Below are 24876 nucleotides of genomic sequence, written 5' to 3'. Positions count from 1 at the left end.
TTAAGGAATTCAGTGCGTTTCTGTGTATGGGAACATGCGGGAGTCCGGGCTCACTGAAATCATTCCTTTGATGTGCACCTCAGCTACCTGGGGCCAGCGTCCCGTGTTTTCTCATCCTGAGTCTCCTCAGGGTGCATGTCAGGGATGGCTGTAATGTGATGGCTTGATGGCTGAAACATCCTTTGTTTTCTGATGTGGCAGGAGACATTCTTAGTCCACATGGGATAATCGTGACGCCCTGCTCACAGGGCTCTTTCGAGGACCCTGTAGGACACTGAGACCAGAGCCCGCACAGCCACACCTGGGTGCCCCCGTAAACGCCCTGGCATAACCCACGTGTGATTTCCTTGACACAGACCTGCGGCCCCTGGACATCCTGGCAGAGGCGGTCCCTCCTGATGGCACTGCGGTTGGGGTCAGGGTGACACAGGTCCAAGGTGCGCGAGGACTTCAGCTCTCAGCCGCTGCCCCCCACGACCTGAGCTTTCCTGCGTCAAGGATTTTCTTCAGATGCGACCTCTTCCCGGAAGAATTTTCCATCGTTGTAACCTTGAAAGTTCCCAGTCTCCCTGCTAAGGTCAGTGCCACTTCCCACTCTTCCTGTAGAATGACCCCCCCCCTTCCCGTACCTTTGCACGTTCTCAATGCCAGCGCGTGTGAAGGGCACGACTGATCCGGTCAAGAGGTCAAGAGTGGCCAGCCTTGATAGGTAGTGAGGTCCCCATCACTGTGAGTATGCAGGCAGAGCCTGTGTGACCATTTGTTAGGAGTCTGTACAGCAATTATAATTTTCTGGTGTGCTAAGCTGTCAAAGGCTAGGGATAAGGCTCAGAGTTTTTAGTTTGACATCCTTTAGCAGGAAATGTAAACAAAATAACAAAAACATACTCTTTTGGGGTCTGTTTACCTGTGACTTGCAGTCCCATCCTCAGCAGATCCAGCTAACATTCCCAGCGTCCCCTGCTAGGATGGAAGCGCCCCTGGAGGTTTCCCCAGGGTCCAGGACAAGGCACTTCCTAGGCGTGTGACTAATCCTTCACATTCCAAGTCAGTATCCCCGATTCTCTCATAGCCAAGATTCTCCCAGTTGGTTTGCTGTCGACTGTGGTTCCATCCTGATACCCCCCGGGGGCTTCTGCCCGCCGATCCTCATCATTCTGTACAATCTGCTCTCAAACCCAGCTGCTGAGCTTTCAGCTCCAGCCATTGCATTTTCAGTTCTGTGATTTCCATTTTCTTCTTGTTTTTAATGTAAATTCGAGTTCTCAGGTGAAAGTCTTTGTCTTGTCTGCTTTCTTGAACAAGACTCCAACCTGTGGGTCCCCCGGAGGACTGGCTCGCCGTCAGCTCCATCTCTTTATTTCCTGTCATGCTCAGTAACTTTCTAACAGGTTCTTTGAGATATGATTCACACATTTGAGGTGCACAATTCAGTGGTGTACGGTGCAGTCAGCTGCTCAGTGCAGCCCTCACCACAGCACGTTGTAGCTCATGCTCATCACCTCGGAGAGAAGCCCCGAGCCCTTTGGCTCCCCCCACCCCGACCCCACTCCCTACCCCCAACACTAAGCAGCAACTCATTGACTTTACGTATCTGCGGGTTTGCCTACTGTGGACATTTCATATAAATGGAATCATATACTGTAATATATGATCTTTGTAACTAGCTTATGTAGTACGTGTTCAAGGTTCACCCATGATGTAGCGTGTATCAGTGCTTCAGTCCTTTTTATGGCCACGTCATATTTTACTGAGTGTATATAGCACATTTTGATCACCCCATTCATCGTTGATGGACATTTGGCTTGTTTCTACCTTTTGGTTATTATGAATAATGCTGCTATAAACATTCATGTACACATTTTTGTAGGGGCATGTGTTTTCATTTCTCTTGGGTATATACTTAGGAGTGGAATTGCTGAGTCTTAGGGTAACTTTATGATTAACTTTTTAGAAACTGCCAGACTGTTTCCCCAAGGTAGCTGCACCATCTGATATTCCCACCAGCACTGGATGAGGGTTGCAACTTCTCCACATCCTCACCAACACTTGTTATTATCTGACTTCTTGATTCTAGCGACCCATGTGGGCCTGAAGCAGTATTTCATTGTGGCTTTGATTTGCATTTCCCTGATGAATAATGATGGTGTGTATTTTTTCATGTGTGTATTGGCCTTTTATGACTCTTCTTTGGAGAAATGTCTAATCAAGTCCTCTGCCTAGTTTTTAATTGGATTATTTGCCTTTTTAATTGTTGTGTTATGAGTTCCTTATGTATTCTAGATATAAGTCTCCTATCATATATAGGATTTTCAAATATTTTCTCCCATTATATGGGTTGTCTTTTCACTTTCTTGATGGTATCCTTTGAAGCATGAAACTTTTTAATTTTGATGAAGTCATATTTACCTATTTTTTCTTTTTTTGCTTATACTTTTAGTGCCATATCTTAGAATCCAATGCCAAATCTGAGGTCATAAAGATTTATCCCAAAGTTTTCTTCCAAGAGCTTTATAGAATTAGCTCTTATATTTAGGTCTTTGATCCATTAATTAAAGTGGAAGGTTAGGTTTGACTTGAGACCTTCTTCTTTCTTAATATAGGTACTTACAGCTATAAATTTCCCTCTAAGAAGTGCTTTAGCTGCATCCCATAAGTTTTGGTATTTTGATCTTTGTTTTCACTCATCTTAAAGTATTTTATTATTTCTTTTTTGGTTTCTTCTTTGACCCTTTGGTTATTTAGGTGTGTACTGTTTAATTTCCACATACTCATGAACTTCCCACTTTTTTCAATTATTAATTTCCAATTTCACTCCATTGTGGTCAGAAAACATACTTTGTGTTATTTCTGTCCTTTTTAACTTATTGAGGTTTGTTGTCTGTCCTAGCATATGTTCTCCCGTAGAGAATGTTCCATGTGTGTTTCTGTAGAATGTATATTCTGCTGTTGTTGGGTAGGGCGTTCTACAGGTGTCTGTTAGGTCTTGTTGGCTTATTGTGTTGTTCAGGTTTTATGTTTCCATTTCGATCTTCTCTGTAGTTGTTCTATACATTATTGAAATTGGTATTTTACAGTTTTCAACTAATATTGTTGAACTATTTTTCCCTTCGTTTCTGTCAGTTTTAACTTTATGTATTTTGAAGCTCTGTTATTATTTGCATGTATAATTGTTATATATTCCTGATGCATTGACTTTTTATTATTATAAAATGCCTGTCTCTAGTTACAATTTTTGTTTAAAGTCTATTTTATCTGATATTAGTAAAATATTAATATTTTCTCGTGGTTGCTGTTTGCATGATGTATCTTTTTCTATCCTTTTACTGTCAATCTATTTCTATCTTTGAATCTAAAGTATGTCTCATGTAGACAGCATATAGTTGAATCATGTTTGTTTATGCAGTCAACAATCTCTGCCTTTTGATTGTGTTAATTATTTGCATTTATGTTATTACTGATATATAGTTGATCCTCATTATTCACAGATTTTGTATTTGCAAATTCACCTACTTTCTAAAATTGATTTGTAACCCCCAAATCAATATTTTTGGCACTTCCAAAGTCATTCATGGACATGCATAGAGCTGCAAAACATTTGATGTCATGGGAACAACATGCATGTTCCCAGCTGAGGATGACAAGGCAATGCTCTGCCTTCTTGCTTCAGCTCATACTGTAAACAAGTGCCCTTTTGCTGTCATTTAGAGCTACGTTCTTCACATTTTTGTGCTTTTCACTGGTGACCTTGCTGCTTGAAATGGCTCCCAAACATAGTGCTGAAGTGCTGTCTAGTGTTCCTAAGTGCAAGAAGGCTGTGATGTGCATTAGGAAGAAAATACGTGCATCAGATAAGTGCCATTCAGGCATGAATTATGTTGCTGTTGGAAGTGAGTTAAGTGCTAATGAATCAACAATAAATATTAAACATACATTGTGAAATAATACCATATCTATATCTATCTCTCTATCTATCTATGTATCTATCTATCTATCTATCTAACCCTGGCTAATATTTGGTATTTGACCCTGGTTTCTGACACAGATCTCCTAATCCCTTGGAATTTCCTAGGATAGGAGTTGTCTTTTATTCTAATAAGGCAACTCTTGGTGGGCTCCTGGATGGGAGAGGGTCATCAGAAAGACCAAGCCTTGATTAGTAGCTTGGTACTTTCAGCCCCACCTCCTATTCTCCAAAAAGGGGAGAGGGGCTAGAAATTGAGTTAATCAATGCCTACAAGATGAAGCCTCCATAAAAATCCCCAAAGTACAGGGCTTGGAGAGCACCTGGGTTGTTGAACACGTCCACATGCCAGGAGGGTGATACACCCCACTCCATGGAAACAGAAGCTCCTGCACTCAGAACCCTTCCAGAACTCACCCTATGTATCTTCATATGGCTGTTTACCTGTATCTTTTAAAATATCCTTTGTAAAAAATCAGCAATAATAAGTAAACTGTTTTTCTGGGTTCTGCTCTAGCAAATTATTGAAGGAGTCATGGGGACCTCCAATTTGTAGCCAAGTCAGACAGCAGTTGTGGGTGACCCGGGTGCCTGCTACTTGTAATTGGCATCTGAAGTAGGGGGCAGTATTGTGCAACTGAAACCTAACCTGTGGGGTCTGTGTTGACTCTGGTTAGGGTCAGAGCTGAACTGACTTGTAGGACACTCATATGGTGTCAGAGAATTTGTTGGGGCGGGTGAAGACCCACACATCTGGTGTCAGAAGCATTCTTCATGAGAGTAAAGGAAAACTCAGTGCATTTTTCCAAGACACACATAACACAAGGTTATGTAATGATTAGTTGATGAAAATGAGGCTAGAGGCTCACAGGAACCTAAAGCTTTATTTCCCCTAGAAGCAATGGTTCAGTACTTGCTAATCCAGTGTTTGCAGTGACTTTCTATAGTAATAATGAGCATTAACTGTGGTTGGATTTATGTCTGCTATTTCATTTTTTTGTTTCCTATTTCTCATGTCTTTTTTTTTGTGTGTGTGGTACGTGGGCCTCTCACTGTCGTGGCCTCGCCCGCTGCGGAGCACAGGCTCTGGACGCGCAGGCTCAGCGGCCACGGCTCACGGGCCCAGCCGCTCCGCGGCATGTGGGATCTTCCCGGACCGGGGCACGAACCCACGTCCCCTGCATCGGCAGGCGGACTCTCAACCACTGCGCCACCAGGGAAGCCCTCTCATGTCTTTTTTGTAATTGTGTTCCTTTAGTCCTTTTCTACTGCTTTCTTTTGCTTTTAGTAAATATTTTCCAATGTAGCAACTTTATTTCTTTAATGATTTTTTCATCATATATTTTTAAGTTTCCCTTTGCTCTAGGGTCTATCATGTATTTATGTTAACTTATCAGAATCAACTTCCAATTTATACCAACTCAATTCCAGTTATATATAAAAACACTGCTCATTTTTATATGTAGCTCTATTCCTTCCTGTCTTTTTTGTCCTTCCTGTTATAATATTTCATCTTAAAATGTTAAAATTCCAAGAATATATTGTTATAATTATTACTTAGTATACTTTAATGATTTTTAAGAAGCTTAGAGAAGAGAGGAATGCAAAGCTTTTGTTATCCTAGCCTTTTTATCATTTCTGGTTCTCTTCACTTTTTCCTGTGGATTTGAGTTCTCATCTGCTGTAATTTCCTTTGCCCAGTACAGTTTTGCTCCCATGTACCTCCTTTGTGCTGATGTTGTCAAATATATTGCATTTCTATAGACTATAGGCCCCAAAATACATTGTATACATATTGTTTTATACAATATGCTTTATACATATATTGTTTTATAAATTGTGTTAAATCAAGTAAGAGAAGAAACAAGAAAAAAATATGCACTTGTATTGTCTTTTCTAATTACATAATTAACTTTACTGGCATCTTTTTTTTTCCTGTGGATTGGAATTTCTGTCTGGGTTTACTTGCTTTTAGCCTAAAGAACTCCACTTAGTATGTCTAATAAGATGAGTCTGCTAATATCAGATTCTCTGTTTTTATTTATCTGAGAATATATTTTTCCTCCATTTTGAAAAATAGCTTTTTTGCATAGGATTCTTGATTGACAATTTTTACTTTGAGCATTTTGAATACATGGTCCCACTGCCTCTGGTCTCCACTGTTTCTGATGGAAAGTCAGCCGTTAATCTTACTGGGCTTCCCTTGTGAGTGACTCAGCATTTTTCTCCTGCTGCTTTTGAGATTTTCTCCTTGTCTTTGACTTTTAGCATATTTAGTATGATATGTCTGTTTGTGACTCTTTTGTGTTCAAAAGACTGAAGTTCATCAAGCTTCCTGGATGTGTAGATTAGAGTTTTTCACTTTGACCGTTTTAAGCTATTATTTCTTTGAGGTAATATTTCTCCATTGCAGTCTGACTGCCATGTGGTCCTCCAGCAGAGTCCCCAGCCCCACCCATCAGAGGTCAGTGAGGCCTCACCCTGAAGCCCACTGACCCCCAACATGTCCCTGATGGAGCCCTGGCTACTCTTGCAGAGGCTTGCAGCCGAGCACATCACCAAGGGCCCTGCCCTTGCCCCTCAGAGACTTGGCAGAGTACAGTGGCTGAAGAGAGAGGACACAAGGGACCATGGCCAGATGTCACTAGGTCCCAGGTGTAGACCGAGCACTGGGGCATGGGCTGCTACACACTGTGCAGGTGTCTGTGGACAAGGCTCCATGGACAACGAGGCTCTGCTACTGAACGTTTATTATGACAAACTCCAGGAACTGACAACAGAGGGTCAGGTCACAGCCACCACATCCTTCTGCCTGTGAGGGGGAGTGCTTGAGGGAGGAGATCTTGTCCTAATTTGCACCCAGGGGCTGTAGGAACCCCTGATATTGTCTGGAGACCCCTCATATTGTAGAAGAGAAGGAAGGTGTGAGCATTAAGACTCTATCAGGGGAGGTTCTCTAAAAGTTCACGCTGCAATGAAGCAAAAGGCATTTGCCCCCATGGTCATTCTCTCTGCGCTAGCCTGCGTCTGCATCCCTGCCCCTCTCTGTGAGCCAGTCTCTGCCCCAGGAGGACACTTGTCCTCACACCTGCCCCAGGGCTCACTCCTGGTGGACACAGGCCCCCTCACCTCCCCCGACAATCAGCAGCATCTGCTCACAAAGTGCATCCCACTCTGTGGCCAGGCCAGTGGGGCATGGCCAGACCTGTCCACACCTGAAAACACCTCCCTCGCCTCAAAGCCCAGATTCTGGGATTGCTCCTCCTTGTCCCTTCCTTTGGAGCAGGAGTTTTGTTTCCAAGAGCAGGTCCTGCCCCCAGAGGAGCAGAGGGCTGTCACTGACAGGAAGTCACCTGACTGCCACTGTCCCTGCAAAACATCTGGAAGATTTCTACCGTCCATCCTCTGGAGACAGACACAGGTCAGGAGAGCCCCACCTCCACTCAGGAGCCTCACCAGCCAAAGGCATTTACAGAACAGAGCCGGACACTAAACAAAAACAAGGAAGGAAAGACTTCACCAAGTTGCTGCCATGCCAACACACAACACAGAGGACAGCTATACAGCTGGACAGCCCTGAGCACCTCACACACACACACACACACACACACACTCTCTCTGTCTCTCTCACCCTCCTCCAGCCACTGCCCCCATCACGGTCATGGCCACCCTGTCCGTCTGCTCCAGCGCCCTGAGCTACGGCAGCGGCTCTGCCTGCCTGGTCCCTGTGACTCCTGCACCGGCTCCTCCTGGCAGGTGGACGACTGCCCAGAGAGCTGCTGCGAGCCCCCGGCCGCGCCCCCAGCGGCTGCGCCCCGGCCCCCTGCCTGACCCTCGTCTGAGCCCCAGTGAGCTGCGTGTCCAGCCCCTGCTGCCAACCAGCCTGCACCAGCCCCTGCACGGCCTTGTGCTGCCAGCAGTCTAGCTGCCAGCCCCCCTGCTGCACCTGCTCCCCCTGCCCCCAGGCCTGCTGTGTGCCTGTCTGCTGCAAACCTGTTTGCTGCAAGCCTGTGTGCTGCGAGCCCGTGTGCTGGGAGGCCACCCCCTGCTCAGCCCCCTCATGCTGCCAGCCCACCCCCTGCCCTCGTCCTGCCGCAGACCCTCCTCCTCCGTGTCCCTGCTCTGCTGCCCCGTGTGTCGCCCCACCTGCTGTATCCCCAACCCCTCCTACCAGCCCAGCTGCTGCTGCCCGGCCTCCTGTGTGTCCCTGCTCTGCTGTCCCGCGTGCTCCCACCCTGCCTGCTGCATCCCTGCCTCAGTCTGCTGCTGACTGGGCACATTGCCAGCTACTCCTAGGGCCAACCCTGAATTCCATCTGAAATCTCTGCAGCCTGGTGCCCAGTCTGGGATCTCCTTCTGCCCCAGAACCACCCACTCCCACAGCCTGGGCTGAGTCCTCACTGCCCAGCTGGCTCCCTGGACTGGCTCCTGGCTTCCTCTAGACCCTGCGTCTCAGCAAGCATCCTCCTCTCCATCCTTGTCAGATCGTGGATTCTGTTCTGCCCTATGTGAGGGGCTTGTCTGTTAACAAAAAGTCACTGTCAGGCCCTCTCCGAGACCTTGAGTGCACATCTGTGCAAACCCTGGGGAAGAGCTTTGATGTGGAGTGTGGCCTTGAGCTGCGTCCAGGGCAGTAGGACCACTGGGCAGGGCCAGACAGGCCCTGCCACACTCTGCCTGCTCACCTGGAGACCCCTGCAGCCTCCACCAGTGAAGGACGGCAGCGGGCAGGTAACCAGGGCCTGGGTCTCACACACGGGGGACTTGGAGCTTTACTAGGGACAAGGGACACTCCGTTTAATAAAGCATCTGCCTTGAAGGCATAAAGCCCACTCCAGAAACAGCTTCAGACAGGCTGGGGCCAGCTGCTCTCCAGTGCCCTGGGCACGAGGGTGAGTGCTTCTCTCTGTGTGAAGAGGCCAGGAGGGAGAGAGCCACGTGCAGTGACGACAGAGCCTGTGTTAGTCACGGTTCTCCAGAGAAACAACCAATAAGACGTGTGTGTACATATGCAGAGAGGTTTATTTTGAGGAGCCGTCTCACATGATTGTGGAGACTAGCAAGTCCAAAACCTGCAGGGCGGGCTTCCCAGGGGAGAGCGGGTGCTGCAGCTCGAGTGCAGACATGGTCTGCTGGTGGAGCCTCTTCCTCCTCTGGGGACCTCAGTCTTTTCTCAAGGCCTTCAACTGCTTGGGTGAGGCCCACCCATGTGTTGGAGGGCAATCTGCTTTACTCAGAGTCCACTGATTTCCATGTTGCTCTCACCTAAGAAATAAGTTTGTCATGACATCCAGACATGTTTACCCAAACAACTGGGCACCACGACCTGGTCAAGTTGACACATGAAACTAACCATCACAGGGACCAATAGCCAAGGGGGAGGTGGGATATTTGGAAGTGGCAGGTGTTCATTGGGTGATCCCCTCAGGAATTCAAATATTAAGGCAGGTTGCCCTCTTGGGAAATACAGGGAGGAGGGAGTCACCCTGGCCCTGCAGGGACAGTGCTGGGCAGGCAATCACCTGGAGGACATGGGTGTTCCCCAGCGAGCAAGGCCTTGGCTGGGGACCTCAAATGTAACTGTTAACTATTATAATAGCTACATTTAAAAGTGAAAAAAGAGACAGGTGAAATTAATTTAACATATTTTATTTAACCCAATATATCCAAAAAGTTACCATTTCAATACGTGTTACTAAAAGCTGCTTTTAAAATGCTTACAGATACACTATTTGTTCAATATTTTTCTAAAGTGATTTTTGGAAGGAAAAGAGTCTATGCATTTTGTTCAATCTTAGTTAAAATTTAAAAGCCCACTTAATATTCCTGTTTAATGATTTAACATATTTTTTTAAATTAATTAATTAATTAATTTATGGCTGCTTTGGGTCTTTGTTGCTGCACGTGGGCTTTCTCTAGTTGCAGCGAGTGGGGGCTACTCTCTCTCTTTTTTTTTTTTTTTGCGGTACGCGGGCCTCTCACTGTTGTGGCCTCTCCCGTTGCGGAGCACAGGCTCCGGACGCACAGGCTCAGCGGCCATGGCTCACAGGCTTAGCTGCTCCGCAGCATGTGGGATCTTCCCGGACCGGGGCACAAACCCGTGTCCCCTGCATCGGCAGGCGGACTCAACCACTGCGCCACCAGGGAAGCCGGGGGCTACTCTTCTTTGTGGTGCGCAGGCTTCTCATTGCGGTGGCTTCTCTTGTTGTGGAGCATGGGCTCTAGGCGCGCGGGCTCTAGAGTGCAGGCTCAGTAGTTGTGGTGCACGGATTAGTTGATCCGCAGCATGTGGGATCTTCCTGGACCAGGGCTTGAACCCATGTCCCCTGCATTGGCAGGTGGATTCTTAACCACTGTGCCACCAGGGAAGTCCTGACTTAACATATTTATTGAGCACCTTCTATGTACCAAGCACTGTTTCAGGCACCAGGGATAGAAGGCTGAACACAACAAGAAAAATTCTTCTCTAACGGAGTTTACATTCTAGGTGGGGGAGGTGACAATCAATAATAAATAATGCAAAAATTTTAAAAAGTTGGGAAAATGGGTAGGGATTGTTGAGGGGATCTTGCAGTGTTTTAGTATTAAATATTTAGTGTTTATCAGTGTTTTCAAAATACTTCCAGAAATTAATACCTTTATCTTTGTACCTTGTTGTTTTTAGTAAGTTAATGTAGCCATATTCTTATCGTATCACTTATATTGAAAGAGAATCAGTTGTGCACGTCCAGCAAGTTGAAGATCACATTGAGAGTAAATCCTGTTTCCATTTGCATGCAGTCATCATTTGTTTATTCATCACTGCTGATCCAATCAGGAGGTAGTCCAGACTCTTGATTTTCCCCATTGTTCCTTCTGTAGCTCATCCACCGGCCTTTGCAGCATATTCCAAGTGATCAAGGAAGGCATTTGTATTCAGGGATTATGACCAACTGTTCTGAAAAGTAAATTTGAAAACAAATGACTTAAATGAGTTTTATTTTGATTAAATGGTAAATTTTGGTAAATTTTGATTAAATGAGTTTTGAGGTAAATTTTGGCTGAGTTGTTTAGGACCCTGCAGAATTGTATAATAATTCATCCCTACCTGTATAGAGCAAAGTGGGAATAGAAAAATAATCTACTCTGCATTTCTTCTGCTTCCACATGTCGGGTTTTCAAAAAGTTTTAGATCCATTTGTTTGTGGATATTTTTTTTTTTTTTTTTTTTTGCGGTACGCAGGCGTCTCACTGTTGTGGCCTCTCCCATTGCGGAGCACAGGCTCCGGACGCGCAGGCTCAGCAGCCATGGCTCACGGGCCCAGCCGCTCCGCGGCATGTGGGATCTTCCCGGACCGGGGCACGAACCCGTGTCCCCTGCATCGGCAGGCGGACTCTCAACCCCTGCACCACCAGGGAAGCCCCATGTTTGTGGATATTTTTGTTTTACTTAGGAATATGACTTGTGGTAAGATGCTCTGTTATTCTTTCATAAAAATGGGCCCTTCTGTGTATCAATACTAAGAATTGTTCTAGGCACCAGAGATACAACAGTGAACAAAACAAGTTTCTTCTCTTAAAAAAACAAACAAATCAAAAACAAAAAACGGAACATGTGGTGCTGGCTACTTTTCAAGGGCTCAGTAGCCAGGTGGCTCTCACATAGACAAAGCATCTGATATTAATAAAGTATTAGAACCTCACCAGGGTCATTGCCTAGGAAGGATCAGACTCTGCACATAGAACCCATCTCGCTGACTATTTAGACTTGTTTCCCCTTCTTAGCACCCACGCCAGCCCAATCCCCCAGGTGCTCCTGTCTGCTTCATCACTTGGTCATTTGTCTTATTTCTTTAAGTGTTTTTTTCAAGAGGGAAATGTGAGTGGAGTACTTTCTAAGCTCTTGCTTATATGAAAATACACTGCTGTTCTCTTTACTTGAGAAAGATGTAATAATTTGAAAAAAGATCAAATCAGCCTTAATCCCAGATGTTCCCCCAGAAGCTCTGTGTCTTTCACTGTTTGGTGGGAGGGGGGTCTGGGGTCAGCCCTGGGGGGGTTCATTTCCAGACTATGTGCTGTTTCTTCCTGCACGGCAAAGGGGCTGCTATTAATTCTGTTCATTTAAAAACTGCCAACACATGTCTAGGGTGGGTGGGCTCTAAAGACCTGAGGCTCTTGAAATTCATGAAGCCCTTCCAGTCCACATACACACACGTCTTTGTGCACTCGGCTCAGAGCGGTTCATGCTGTTTTGTCTCTACTGTTTTATCCTAGCTGTGCCTTCTCCTCCCTAGCAAATGGAATGTCATGTTAGGTGTTGGGGAAATACACGGTCTGTTTATTACATTTTCTCTCATCATATTTGGGGTTTTAGCTTTTACCTCTGTGATTTGGAGGATCCCCACCTGGCCTAGAACAGGTGCTCAGACAGTGCTGTCTAACCCCACAGCTGTGGCCAGGGCCGTCACTGCTCCAGACGTTGACCTCTTCACCAGGGTCAGCCCATGCTGATTTTCTGTTCCAGGCTCTCCAGGACCACATCTTCTTCTTCTTCTTTTTTTTTTTTTTTTGCGTTACGCGAGCTTCTCACTGTTGTGGCCGCTCCCGTTGCGGAGCACAGGCTCCGGACGCGCAGGCTCAGCAGCCATGGCTCACGGGCCCAGCCGCTCCGCGGCATGTGGGATCCTCCCGGACCGGGGCACGAACCCGTGTCCCCTGCATCGGCAGGCGGACTCTCAACCACTGCACCACCAGGGAGGCCCAGGACCACATCTTCTTGATCCACGAGGGAAACTGACTGTTGCCTGGGCTTTACTTTTGGGTGTTACCTGGGGTCCACACGTCTCCACTGCTCACACGCGGGGTCTCCAGGAGGAGACCCTCTCTCTCTCTCTGAGTCTTTCAGGGCATCACCTCTGAAGGAGGCAACCTCGGGTCAAGAAGGGCAATTTGCTCAGCCGAGGAGTGTGGGGTGCACAGCGTGTGCCGAAAGGCACTTGAGTTTGGGTGAAATGTTGATGAAAACGGCTCCCGATTTACCCTGCAGCCCTGCGTCCCTTTCACGGCCCCAGACTCACTCAGACACCTGTGAGCACTGCTCCTTGAGAAAGTTTCACTGCAGAGTCCACGTCCGACCATGCCGCATTAACACTCCTCTCGGGCGCGCTAGGCTGGGCTGCGAGGGCTCTGGGCATCCCTCACCTCCTGCTGGCAGAGCCTGGGTCTCACATCAGGCCCTGCTGGAACGTGACCCTAGACCCACTCTATGGTCCAATCCTCTGAACCACTTGCATTTTATAAGATGCGCCAATGTCACGTTACACTTAAGATTCTTTTGTTTTTTTGTTTTTGTTTTTTTTGGCTGAGTTGGGTCTTTGTTGCTGCATGCGGGGTTTCTCCTTCGTTGCGGTGTGCGGGCTTCTCATTGCGGTGGCTTCTCTTGTTGAGGAGCATGGGCGCTAGGCGCGTGGGCTCAGTAGTGGCAGCACGCAGGCTAAATTTTAAATTTTAAAATGCTTAAAAGTTAAACTGACATTAAAAGTACCCCAAACACAGGAGAGATGGAACAGAATTCATCAATTTAGAGATGTGTTCACCGCTAAACCACACTCAGCATAATCTTGCCTCAATATTTTCCATAACTTTCTGGAGCCAAACAAAGGAGCGAAGGGAAAACATCCTGCAACTCAGGATATTTACACTGACAAGTTTAACGAGGGAAAACTATTGTAGAAACTAGGCCAGCACTAATAAGGGGCTCCTGCAGCCAGCTCGCAACCCCAAGGAGGAAGGGCAAGTGTGGGAGCCCCCTGCTGGGACGACACGAGCCAGGAGCTGGATATAAAAGCCCTGCATCCCTGAGCACACCACACACACTCACACACACGCTCACCCTCCTCCAGCCCCCCCGCCCCCACCACGGCCGCGTCCACCCTGTCCGTCTGCTCCAGCGCCCTGAGCTACGGCAGCGGCTCTGCCTGCCCGGTTCCTGCACCGGCTCCTGCTGGCAGGTGGACGACTGCCCGGAGAGCTGCTGCGAGCCCCCCTGCTGCACCTGCTCCCCCTGCCGGCAGGCCTGCTGTATGCCCGTCTGCTGCACACCTGTGTGCTGCACACCTGTCTGTTGTACACCCGTCTGCTGCACGCCTGTGTGCTGCGAGCCCATGTGCTGTGAGGCCGCCCCCTGCTCAGCCCCCTCGTGCTGCCAGCCCACCCCCCGCCCCTTGTCCCGCCGCAGACCCTCCTCCCCCGTGTCCCTGCTCTGCCGCCCCACCTGCTGCGTCCCCGCCTCGGGCATGTCCTGCTGCTGACTGGGCACGTCCCCCCACGGCCAGCCGGGCTCAGGTCCCCCCATGACTCGGTCCTCCCAGCCTCCCTCAGTCCTGACCTGGGTTGGGCAGCTGCCCCCACTCAGGACAGGGTCCCCTTCGTCCCCACTGTCCTGGCCTGACTGACCTCTGATCCTGCCCTGGGAACCCCGACCTCGCTGCTCCCCGGGCTTCTGCCTCCCAGGAGGCGCCTCTACCTGCCTCTGGGTCACCTGTCCCCCACCCAGTTCCTCTGCCTGCGTCACTTGGCTTCGACTTCCGTCCTGTCAGTGCCTCCTCGGGCATCTGGATAAATAAACTCACTTCATCACATGATCCGATTCCTGTCTCTCACCTTCACTTGGGGGAACCACAGGGTTCTGACCAGACACTGGTCTCCTCCAGCCAGGAGTATTCCTAGGGGTGAGGGACTGAGAACCCCAAAGGTCAGTGGCCTGACCCCTCTGGGTGGGGCCCCTGCCCTCTCGAAGAAGGTCAGCGCCTGCTCAGGCTCCGGGGTCCTGGGACGTGAACATGGGGGAGTAAAGATGCCTGTCCACCCGGAGGCCCTGGCTGTGACGTCACCATCCTTCCCAGCCACCCGCCTCACGGGCCCAGCCACCACTGTGAGCATTCTGTCCTACTGTGTCATTTCCACCCATTCCATGCACTTCCTGAGACTTGGCTCATGGGAAGGCGCCCTTCACATGGAAGATAAGTGCAGGGGCCACACGTGTCCCCTCAGCGCCCGGAGTGGCCAGAGGCCGTGTGACCCAAGCTGTGCAAATTGATTTTGCTAAATTAGGTGTTAAATTAAACACCTAAGGAGGACCATGGAGTTTTCCCACTTCTTTAGTATAACCGTTGCGTGGAATTCACTCATAGTTTTACGTGGGCAAAGACTTGCTAAAAACCTATATTCTATATTTAATGTATCTGCTTAGTATTCAGGTTTAATCACTTTCATTTCTTTACGCTTTTTATTGTGTTAGGCTAGAAATGAACAGGCTCTAAACTGCACTCACGTACAGTCAAGTATATATGGTCTCTCCCTGGTCCGATCTGGAAAACGATGCGCAGCTGGGGTTGCTGGCATTTGGAGATCGCGATAATGGCGGGTGGCGCGAGGTTTTTTAAATTGTGGTAAAATACACGTAACGTGAAATTTCCCATTTTAACCCTTTTTAAGTACACAGCTCAGTGGCATTAAGGACAGTCACACTGTTGTGCAACCGTCACCACCGTCCCTTTCCAGAACCCTTTTCATCTTCCCCAAACTGAAACTCTACACGCATTAAATGACAGCTCCCCCGACTGGCCCCCAGCCCCGGCCCCATCGCCCACCGTCGGCCCCTGTGCACCCGGCTCCCCCAGGGACCTCACATCAGTGGATCGCACACTACCTGTCCTTGTGTGACTGGCTTACGTCACTGAGCATCACGTCCTCAAGGTTCCTCCACGCTGACGTCACAACTTCCTTCTTAAGGCTGAACAGTATCCCATTGCATGAATGCGCCACATCTTAGTTACCCACCTCTCCATCGATGGACACCGGCTGCCTGGACATTTTAGCTATTGGGAGCAATGCTCGCGTGAACACGGGTACAAACACCTCTTCGGGACGCTGCTGTCAGTCCTTCTGGGCAGATACCCAGAAGTGGGACTGCTAGGTCAGACGGTAACTCCACTCTAAGTTTGTGAGGAGCCTCCATACTGTTTCCTATAACCGCTGCACCGTTTTATTGCTGCCTTCCCACCAACAGTGCACAAGGGCTCCAATTTCTCCTCATCCTCACCAACACTTGCAATTTTCTGTTTTACCGATAGCAGCTGTCCTCATGGCTGTGAGTGGTGCATCTGCTTTCATCACAGACCGTGGTTACTGTCTCAGGCGCTGTGGCCCAGAGACCCGCCCTCACCTGCCCCCTCACCTGCCCCCCTTCACCTGCCCCCTCACCTGCCCCCTTCACCTGCCCCCCCTCACCTGCCCCCCCTCACCTGCCCCCTTCACCTCCCCCCTCACCTGCCCCCCTTCACCTGCCCCCCCTCACCTGCCCCCTCACCTGCCCCCTCACCTGCCCCCCTTCACCTGCCCGCCCTCACCTGCCCCCTTCACCTGCCCCCCTCACCTGCCCCCCTTTCACCTGCCCCCTCACCTGCCCCCTTCACCTGCCCCCTTCACCTCCCCCCTCACCTGCCCCCCTTCACCTGCCCCCTTCACCTGCCCCCTCACCTGCCCCCTCACCTGCCCCCCTTCACCTGCCCCCTTCACCTGCCCCCTCACCTGCCCCCTCACCTGCCCCCCTTCACCTGCCCGCCCTCACCTGCCCCCTTCACCTGCCCCCCTCACCTGCCCCCCTTTCACCTGCCCCCTCACCTGCCCCCCTTCACCTGCCCCCTCACCTGCCCCCCTCACCTGCCCCCCTCACCTGCCCCCTTTCACCTGCCCCCCTCACCTGCCCCCCCTCACCTGCCCCCTTCACCTGCCCCCCCTCACCTGCCCCCTTCACCTGCCCCCTCACCTGCCCCCTTCACCTGCCCCCTTCACCTGCCCCCTTTCACCTGCCCCCCCTCACCTGTCCCCCTCACCTGCCCCCCTCACCTGCCCCCTTCACCTGCCCCCTCACCTGCCCCCTTCACCTGCCCCCCTTCACCTGCCCCCTTCACCTGCCCCCTCACCTGCCCCCTTCACCTGCCCCCTCACCTGCCCCCCTTCACCTGCCGCCCTCACCTGCCCCCCCTCACCTGCCCCCCCTCACCTGCCCCCCTTCACCTGCCGCCCTCACCTGCCCCCTTCACCTGCCCCCCTCACCTGCCCCCTTCACCTCCCCCCTTTCACCTGCCCCCTTTCACCTGCCCCCTCACCTGCCGCCTTCACCTGCCCCCTTCACCTGCCCCCTCACCTGCCCCCTTCACCTGCCCCCCTCACCTGCCCCCCCTCACCTGCCCCCTTTCACCTGCCCCCCTCACCTGCCCCCCCTCACCTGCCCCCCTTCACCTGCCGCCCTCACCTGCCCCCCTTCACCTGCCGCCCTCACCTGTCCCCTTCACCTGCCGCCCTCACCTGCCCCCCTCACCTGCCCGCCCTCACCTGCCCCCTTCACCTGCCCCCCTCACCTGCCCCCCTTCACCTGCCGCCTTCACCTGCACCCTCACCTGCCCCCTTCACCTGCCCCCCTCACCTGCCCGCCCTCACCTGCCCCCTTCACCTGCCCCCCTCACCTGCCCCCCTTCACCTGCCCCCTCACCTGCCCCCCTTCACCTGCCGCCCTCACCTGCCCCCTTCACCTGCCCCCCTCACTTGCCCCCCCTCACCTGCCCCCTTCACCTCCCCCCTTTCACCTGCCCCCTTTCACCTGCCCCCCCTCACCTGCCCCCTTTCACCTGTCCCCCTTCACCTGCCGCCCTCACCTGCCCCCTTTACCTGCCCCGCCCCCGCTGCCCCCTCTCTTGCAGAAGAACGAGTACCTGTTCACGGTGGTGGCGGAGGAGCGGGACTCGCTGCTGCTCGGCCTGCGCTACTCGCCCACCCAGCTGCACTTCCTCTTCCTCAGGGAGGACGCGGCGCGCGCCTGGCAGGCCCGCGTGTCCTTCCGCGGCCCGGCTCTGACGGACGGCCAGTGGCACACGCTGGTCTTGGCCGTGTCCGAAGGCTCCTTCTCCCTCACCAGGGACTGCGGCCTCCCCGTGGACATGTAGGTACCGCGGCGCCGGAGGGGTGGCAGGGGGCCGGGAGCTGCCGGCAGGGCTCGCAGGGCGCACGCTGGCCCGCGGGCCTCGGCCTCGGCCACTGGCGTCAGACTGGAGGAGGAGCGCCAGGCTCATTGGCTGGTGGACGTGGGACGGTCCCGCCCCCCAGAGAGGCGGCGAGGGGCGGGAGCGCCCAGGCGGGGGCGGGGAGGGAGCCGCAGCCTGCCCGCCGGGGCTGGGGGGTGGGACTTGACCCGTCAACGCGGCTGCGGAGTCGGTGGCATCGAGGCAAGGCCCAGAGGAAGGGCAGGGTGAACTCGGGCCCCAGGAGCCCGAAAGGAGCTGCCGCCTGATTGGGGCCCAGGCCTTGCTTTGTGACTTTCAACCCATCACTAAGCTCTCTGACTCAGTTTCCTTTTCTGGGACGAGGGAGTAAATATTCACCAGAGCACCAAGTAAACGCGCGGAATCACCTCAGTAGCTTTGACGCAACCCCGGGCACTCGAGAGCCCGAGCCCAGCTCTTGTCCTTGCCGTGGCCTGGTCCCCAAGGCCTGGCTGCCGAGTAAGCTGGGCCGGGACGACCCCCACCGGCCCTCAGCGTCCATCCTCGCCGGCCGGGGCTCGCCACTCTTTCTTTTTTCATCACAAATGGTCCATTTACATTAAATCTGTCATTATGGCAAATATTCCTTTCAAAGGTAGAATCTCACTCTGCTTTGTTATTATGAAACTTGTTGGAATAAAAGAGTCTCCTTAACACTTACACACTGTTTAAACATGCCTTTATCACAACTTCTCCCCACCATGCCCCCAATACACTGGGGCCTTTACGGGGAGACGGCGTCTCAGGTGGGAGAGCCGGCGGTGGGGCAGTTCTGTGATGGGGGCCGTGTGCAGGAGGACGAGGCTGGCGGTGCGGGTGCTGGAGCCGACTGCAGTGCCGCGGAGGGCTCACACCCGGACCCAGGAAGCCGGGGAGCTGTGCTCGGAGCACAGGCGTTCTGGGACCTTGCCGTGGCCAGCTGCAGACAGACAGCAGACCCTGGACGGAGCAGGTGCTTTGACTAGAGGACGTGGCATCATGGTCCGGGAGGTGCTGGACAGTGGAGAGGAAGCACACCTGGCTCTTTCCCCCGAGGCTCCAGCCACGCCGTCCCCTCCAGGAGGTCCCACGTCTTCCCCATCCCGAGTTGGGCCTCCACTTGCACCTCAAGACCCAACTCCAGCCACATCTTCCCACACATCCCGGCTCACCACCGAGGTGAACCCCGTCTGGCCCCGACATCATCTGTCCCACGGCCCTGGGCTCAGAGGAGGGGGACGGGCTGGGGGCCCCGTGCCGGGAGGAGCCACTGGAGACCCCCGTGACATGGAGAGGGGCCACTGAACACCTCCGCAGCACACGCTTTTGTAGAAGACCCTTGTCCTGGGGCAAAGAGCATCCCCCCAAATTCACATCCGCTAGAACCGGAGAATGGGGCCTCATTTGGAAACAGCATCTCTGCAGGCGTAACCGAGCTAAGCTAAGGAGTAGGTTGGCCCCGACACAGTGACCTGACAAGGAGGCATGGAGGAGAAGGCCACACGATTCAGCCACAAGCCAGGAAACTCCAGGAGCCCCCCAGCAACTGGAAGAGGTGGCAGGACCCTCCCCTGGAGTCCTCAGAGGGGGCACACCCAGCCGACACCCTGATCTCAGACCTCTGGCCTCCAGCACTGCGAGAGAACACACTTCTGTTGTTTAAGGCTCCCAGCCTGTGGTACTCGTTATGGCTGACCCCGGACGCTGACACAGCCTCAGGCGGTGCTGCCCCCATCCTTTTCTACATAAATAGGCCATGACCCTGCTCTCCCATGGCCCTAAAACCATCCTCCAATGTTTTCAGAATGGCTGACATGCCCTTCCCGGCCACCCTATCGGTGCAAGGAGCCCGGTTCTTCATCGGCAGCCGGAGGAGGACCAAAGGCCAGTTCACGGTAAGTATGGAGGACCTGCCTGCCTGGACCTCCCAACACCAGTGCTCCTGGGGGGCTGTCACCACTGGTCTGGCACCCCAGTTTGACACTGTTGTATGTGCAATTGGGAATGGGGAGCATAAAGTTTCAGTGGAGTCCCATGCATGCCGGGCACACTCCCACCACAGGGCCTTTGCACCTGCTGTGCCCTCCTCCTAGACATTTGTCCCACTCCTGCCATGGCACACTCCCTGTGACTTCGGGGCCCTGCCCTCTGCCCTCATACCATGGAGGCCTTCCCCTCCACTCTGAGGAGATGACACCCACACCCAGCCCTCTCATCCCCTTCCCCAGATTGTCTTTGTAGCCCTGACCAACTTCAGACCAGCTGTGTGTTTGCTCATTGCCTGTCTTTCCCTTAGAGTGCAGGGGAGGGGGGGGGACCTTGCTCCATGAGGGTAAGGGCTTTTGTTTCTTGCCGTGTCCAGGGTCAAGAACCATGCTCTGAATGTTTACCGCTGGCATGCTTGGATGGATGGATGGATGGACAGACTAATGGACAGATAGATGAATGGTGGACGGACAGATGGATGGACAGATAGGTGGGCAGATAGATGAATGGATGGATAGATGAATGAACGAATAGGCATTTGGGTGGATGGATGGATGGACAGACTAATGGACAGATAGATGATGGATGGACAGATAGGTGGACAGACAGATGAACAGATGTATAGATGGATGGATGAATGAATGGGTATTTGGGTGGATGGGTGGATGGACAGATATGGACAAATGGATGAATGGATGGATGGACAGATAGGTAGACAGACGAACGGATGGACGTATAGATGGATGAGCATTGTACCCAGTCACTGTAGGGTAGTCCACAGGAAAAATCCCTTCCGTGGTGTAATCACCTTCGAATGGTGCATGGCTCTCCACCACTGCTCCCAATGCCCCCCTTACCCAACGGGCTGACTCCTCTCTCCTGGCTTCAGAGCTTAGACCCGCACCTGCATTTCCACCCCTCCCTCGGGGTCTGGGTGGGCTGAGCCCGGTGGGCGGGGCCCCCTCCAGCAGTGCAGGTCTCAGTGCGCTGTCCCTCTCTCTGCAGGGCCTGGTGAGGCAGCTGGTTCTGCTGCCCGGCTCAGACGCCACCCTGAGGCTCTGTCCCTGCAGGAATCCTGAGCTCGCCCTGCTGTCCATCCCCCCTATCCTGCGGGGATTCACGGGGAAGCCGGAAGATAATGAGGTGCTAAAGTATCCCTATGGTTAGTAGGCCACAGCTACCCGCTCCCCACGCGGACAGTAGACCTTGGGAGCCTTGTCACTTCCAACATCCCCAGGCACAAGACGGGAGGGTGCTTGGCACATGGATGAAGGGAACGCCGGGGCCTGACGCAGACGGCCCCGCAGGGAAGGCAGATGGTGCCGCCAGACCCGCCTCCCTTCCAAGGGCGCCCCCCCACCCATGGCTGTTTAACCCCCGCCTGCTCATCCCGCCTGGGACCTGGGGCTGAGCCTACACCTCTTGCGTCCCTAACTCCCACCTGCTGCTGCTTTACCCCCAGAGCAGCCTTTGGGGCCCTTTCTCCCCTTCTTCTCCAACAGACATCAAGCGTCAACACCCCACCCCCGCAGGGACCCCAACCTTCGTGAGGTTCATTGCTGTTTTCTGGGAGCCCCCCAGCCTAGAGTGTCCCCAGCTTTGCACCTCCCCAGTGTAAAGTTAGTGTTGACGGTTTATTTAAGCCACATCCCCTGCCATGGAGAATCCGAAACCCCTCCTCCCTACTAGGGAGGCGGGGAGACAGCCCGACCCTCTCTCGAGCCTCACGGTCCTTGCTTCATGAGTCACGGGAGCCCCCTGAGCAAGTTGGCCCTTAGACCCAATCCTGGACCCGTGTCCCCAAATTCCCAGAGGCACACGGCCTCTGGGTTGTTTGCCGGGCCTCGGGTGGGAGTCCGGCCCCAGGCCTCTGCCGGGCAGTTCAAGAGGTTGAGGACGCGCTCAGTGTCACAGACTGGCTGCCGGGGCCTCAGCGCGGACGTTGCTGTAAAGGTGCAAAGTGGCACCATCGGGGTGAGGGCTGGACCTGGGATGAAGCCGTGATCCCTGGGGTCAGGGGTCAAGGGGCCTCAGAACTAAAGTTGGGTGGACGCGTGCCAGCGAGTCTCAGATGGAAGCGGAGGGCGGTGCGGTGTGATTACTCAGGGCTCTCAGAAGAGCTGAGGCCACGGGGAAGAGCTAGGTGGGCGGGAGGCCGGACTGCAGGGGCACCTCCGTGTCCTGTGTGCAGACGCCCCAGGCAAGCCATGGGCTCTCGGGTCTCCCTCCCTCCCCGAGACCCTGAGTGGTTCCTGGTAGCTCAGGGGGTGGAGGTGAAGGTGAAAGCAGCAGCGCCTGGGTCCAGGGTCACCTGACACTCCCGCCTCTGCCCTCCTCCGGGGAGCATGCGCCCATTGGACACCCATCTTCCTGCCTCCCCGCAGAAACTGACATGAAGGTGACGCTGGGATCCCGGCCACCGTGTACCAAAGCGGAGGACGCCCAGTTCTGGTTTGACGCCAGCCGCAAGGGGCTATACCTGTGCGTGGGCAGCGAGTGGGTCTCCGTGTTAGCAGGTGAGGTGGGTGGGGCTCTGGGGACCTCGGCGTCTTCTCAGAGCCAGCGATACTTAGGGACAGGGACGATCTCCCCACAGAGCAGTGAGCCTGCGTGCTTCACCTGGAAATGTGTGCCCTCCTGGGCCTGACTGGTAGGCTGGCAGGCTCTCAGCTCCCGAGCCGTCTAGGGGAGACCATGAGCCTCCCTGAGGGGGCCGGCCCCGCTCCAGGAGCCCCACCTGCTCTCTTTACCCTCTCCGCCCACTCGGATCAAGATTGACCGCGATGGTGCCGGGAGCCCGGGAGTGGTTGTGTTGGCGGGGAGGTGAGGAGAGGCTCCGTGATGCTCCCCAAGGGGGTCCTCGGGAAATGGGAACTGGCTCCAGGGGAAAGTCCTCGAGCCGTGGCCTCTGCTCTCTAGTTCCCATCAGGGCACAGCCTTTCGTGGAAGCTGCGAGCCGTGGGGAACGTCTAGTAGGGACCTGACATGTCAATTCTACCCAACTAGTATCCCCGGGGGCTCTGCAGACCCTAAAACCTGTGCGGGGATGAGAGGCTCCTTTGCCGGGCCTCCTGGTGAGGGCGGCACGGCACTCGAGGCCACAGTGCTCCGGGTCGTGGCCCAGGTCCCTGGGGTCGCACCCCTGGACGTCCGTCCATCCAGGCTTCTGTTCTGGGAAGCATTAACTGGGTCTCTGTGTCTCTATCACAAGCCAAAGAAAGGCTGGACTACGTGGAGGAGCATCAGAGCCTGTTCACGAACTCGGAGACGCTGGGTATTGAGGTCTTTGTCATCCCCGAGGCTGGGCTCTTCGTGGCCACGGCCAACCGGAAAACCACGTCCGCCATCTACAAATGGACCGACGGGAAGTTCTCCTCGTACCAGGACATTCCCACGCACCAAGCACAGTCCTGGAGACATTTCACCATTGGAAAAAAGGCAAGTCTGCATTCAGAGACTTTCTTGATCCTTTTTACCTTGGGAAAACCCACAGAGCCCAAAGGTTGGGGCTCCTTACATAGATTTTATGGGGAAAAGCACTTCTACTGGTTTCGAAGCCTCATGCAGGTTCTAAATGCCTTTTAAAGTCAGGCACGGCTGCGTCTCTATGTCCAGAAAGTCTGTCTGGCTTCCGCAAAATAGAGATCAGCCCATGTCTGAGATGCTCCCCAGCTCCGTGCAGACCCACGACTGCCTCCTTAAACCTTGGAGATAATCTGACCTAAACCAGTCAGCAGGGCGGACATCACATCAGAGTGAAAATAGGCCTCCCTTCCCAGCCTTCCTTCGCTCCATACACACTGGGGACACGTGAGGTCCTAATGGAGGGGGCAGGTGAGGAGGGTGAGGGCCGGGCCCGGAGGCCTTGGGTGGGAAAGCCTCGTGGGCAGCCTCCCCTTACTTCCACCAGGGCTGTGTTGAGCAGAGGCCCACGGGTCGGGGCTCAGAGGGTCATCCCCTGTGAGAGTTTTCCCTTACCTCCCCGTGCCCGCCCCCAAGTCGCTTGCTCACTAACACGTGTGCCAGGTGCAGCCCTGCCCTCACCTGGCGCCCCCCGACGGGGGACAAAACTGAGCAAACCAGACAGACCTCTGCTCCCCGTCGCTGCCGACCCTCAGGGTCCTGCGCTCCCAGCCAGCCTGGTGAAGGGGTGACTAGCCCTCTGGTTTTATGGTTGATGACATTTTAAAGGTTTATATTTTTTCATTATAAAAAACAACTTTACCTTTTTTTTTTTTTTTTTTTTTTTTTTTTGCGGTACGCGGGCCTCTCACTGTTGTGGCCTCTCCCGTTGTGGAGCACAGGCTCCGGACGCGCAGGCTCAGGGGCCATGGCTCACGGGCCCAGCCGCTCTGCGGCATGTGGGATCTTCCCAGACCGGGGCACGAACCTGTGTCCCCTGCATCAGCAGGTGGGCTCTCAACCACTGCGCCACCAGGGAAGCCCAAAAAACAACTTTACATCAAAGAAAAATTGGGAATTTTAGAAAACTAAGAAAAAAGTCTGCCCCGTCCCCTAAGCAGCAGCAGAGTGTACCTGGGGCTGCTTCAGCCGCTGTGAGCGTGCCCCACCCCCGGGCCTCTGGCTCCCGCCTCAATCACACGACCCACCATCTGGCCTCCAGCTCACGTCACACGTAGGGCATTGCCATGTTGCCCTCGACTGCATGGCAAACATGTGCTTCCTGAGATAGCAGAGCGTTGAGATCTTTCCTCTTCACCTGGAGGATGAATGAAATGATGAAGAACATTTCTGCGCATAAAGCTTTTCCTGGGTTTGGGAGATAGGAGCGGAGCTCATGGGCTGGTAAATACGGACGTGGCTACGGGTTTTAATGTAATTAAGATCTGGAGAGTCAGTCCT

General features: G+C 53.2%; 1 protein-coding gene and 1 pseudogene across 2 annotated transcripts in view; both read left to right on the top strand.

Moving 5' to 3' along the window:
- Positions 1 to 24876, top strand: part of TSPEAR (thrombospondin type laminin G domain and EAR repeats) — a gene marked incomplete at both ends in the record, with an annotated part of 61422 nt that overhangs the window by 19141 nt on the left and 17405 nt on the right. The window contains 6 exons of the mRNA XM_082625930.1: positions 357 to 577; positions 17710 to 17948; positions 19832 to 19922; positions 21019 to 21175; positions 22398 to 22529; positions 23225 to 23451. Of these exons, the coding sequence (XP_082482056.1) occupies positions 357 to 577; positions 17710 to 17948; positions 19832 to 19922; positions 21019 to 21175; positions 22398 to 22529; positions 23225 to 23451 (1067 nt within the window). The remainder of the gene's footprint in view (positions 1 to 356; positions 578 to 17709; positions 17949 to 19831; positions 19923 to 21018; positions 21176 to 22397; positions 22530 to 23224; positions 23452 to 24876) is intronic.
- Positions 7626 to 14256, top strand: LOC309806547 (annotated as a pseudogene). The gene is made up of 3 exons: positions 7626 to 8222; positions 8666 to 8695; positions 13849 to 14256. The product of its transcript is annotated as an uncharacterized misc_RNA (transcript).

This window comes from Mesoplodon mirus (genome assembly GCF_964341445.2).
Source record: "Mesoplodon mirus genome assembly, chromosome: 6".
Lineage (NCBI taxonomy): Eukaryota > Metazoa > Chordata > Mammalia > Artiodactyla > Ziphiidae > Mesoplodon > Mesoplodon mirus.
This window is presented reverse-complemented; position numbering and strand designations above follow the sequence as displayed.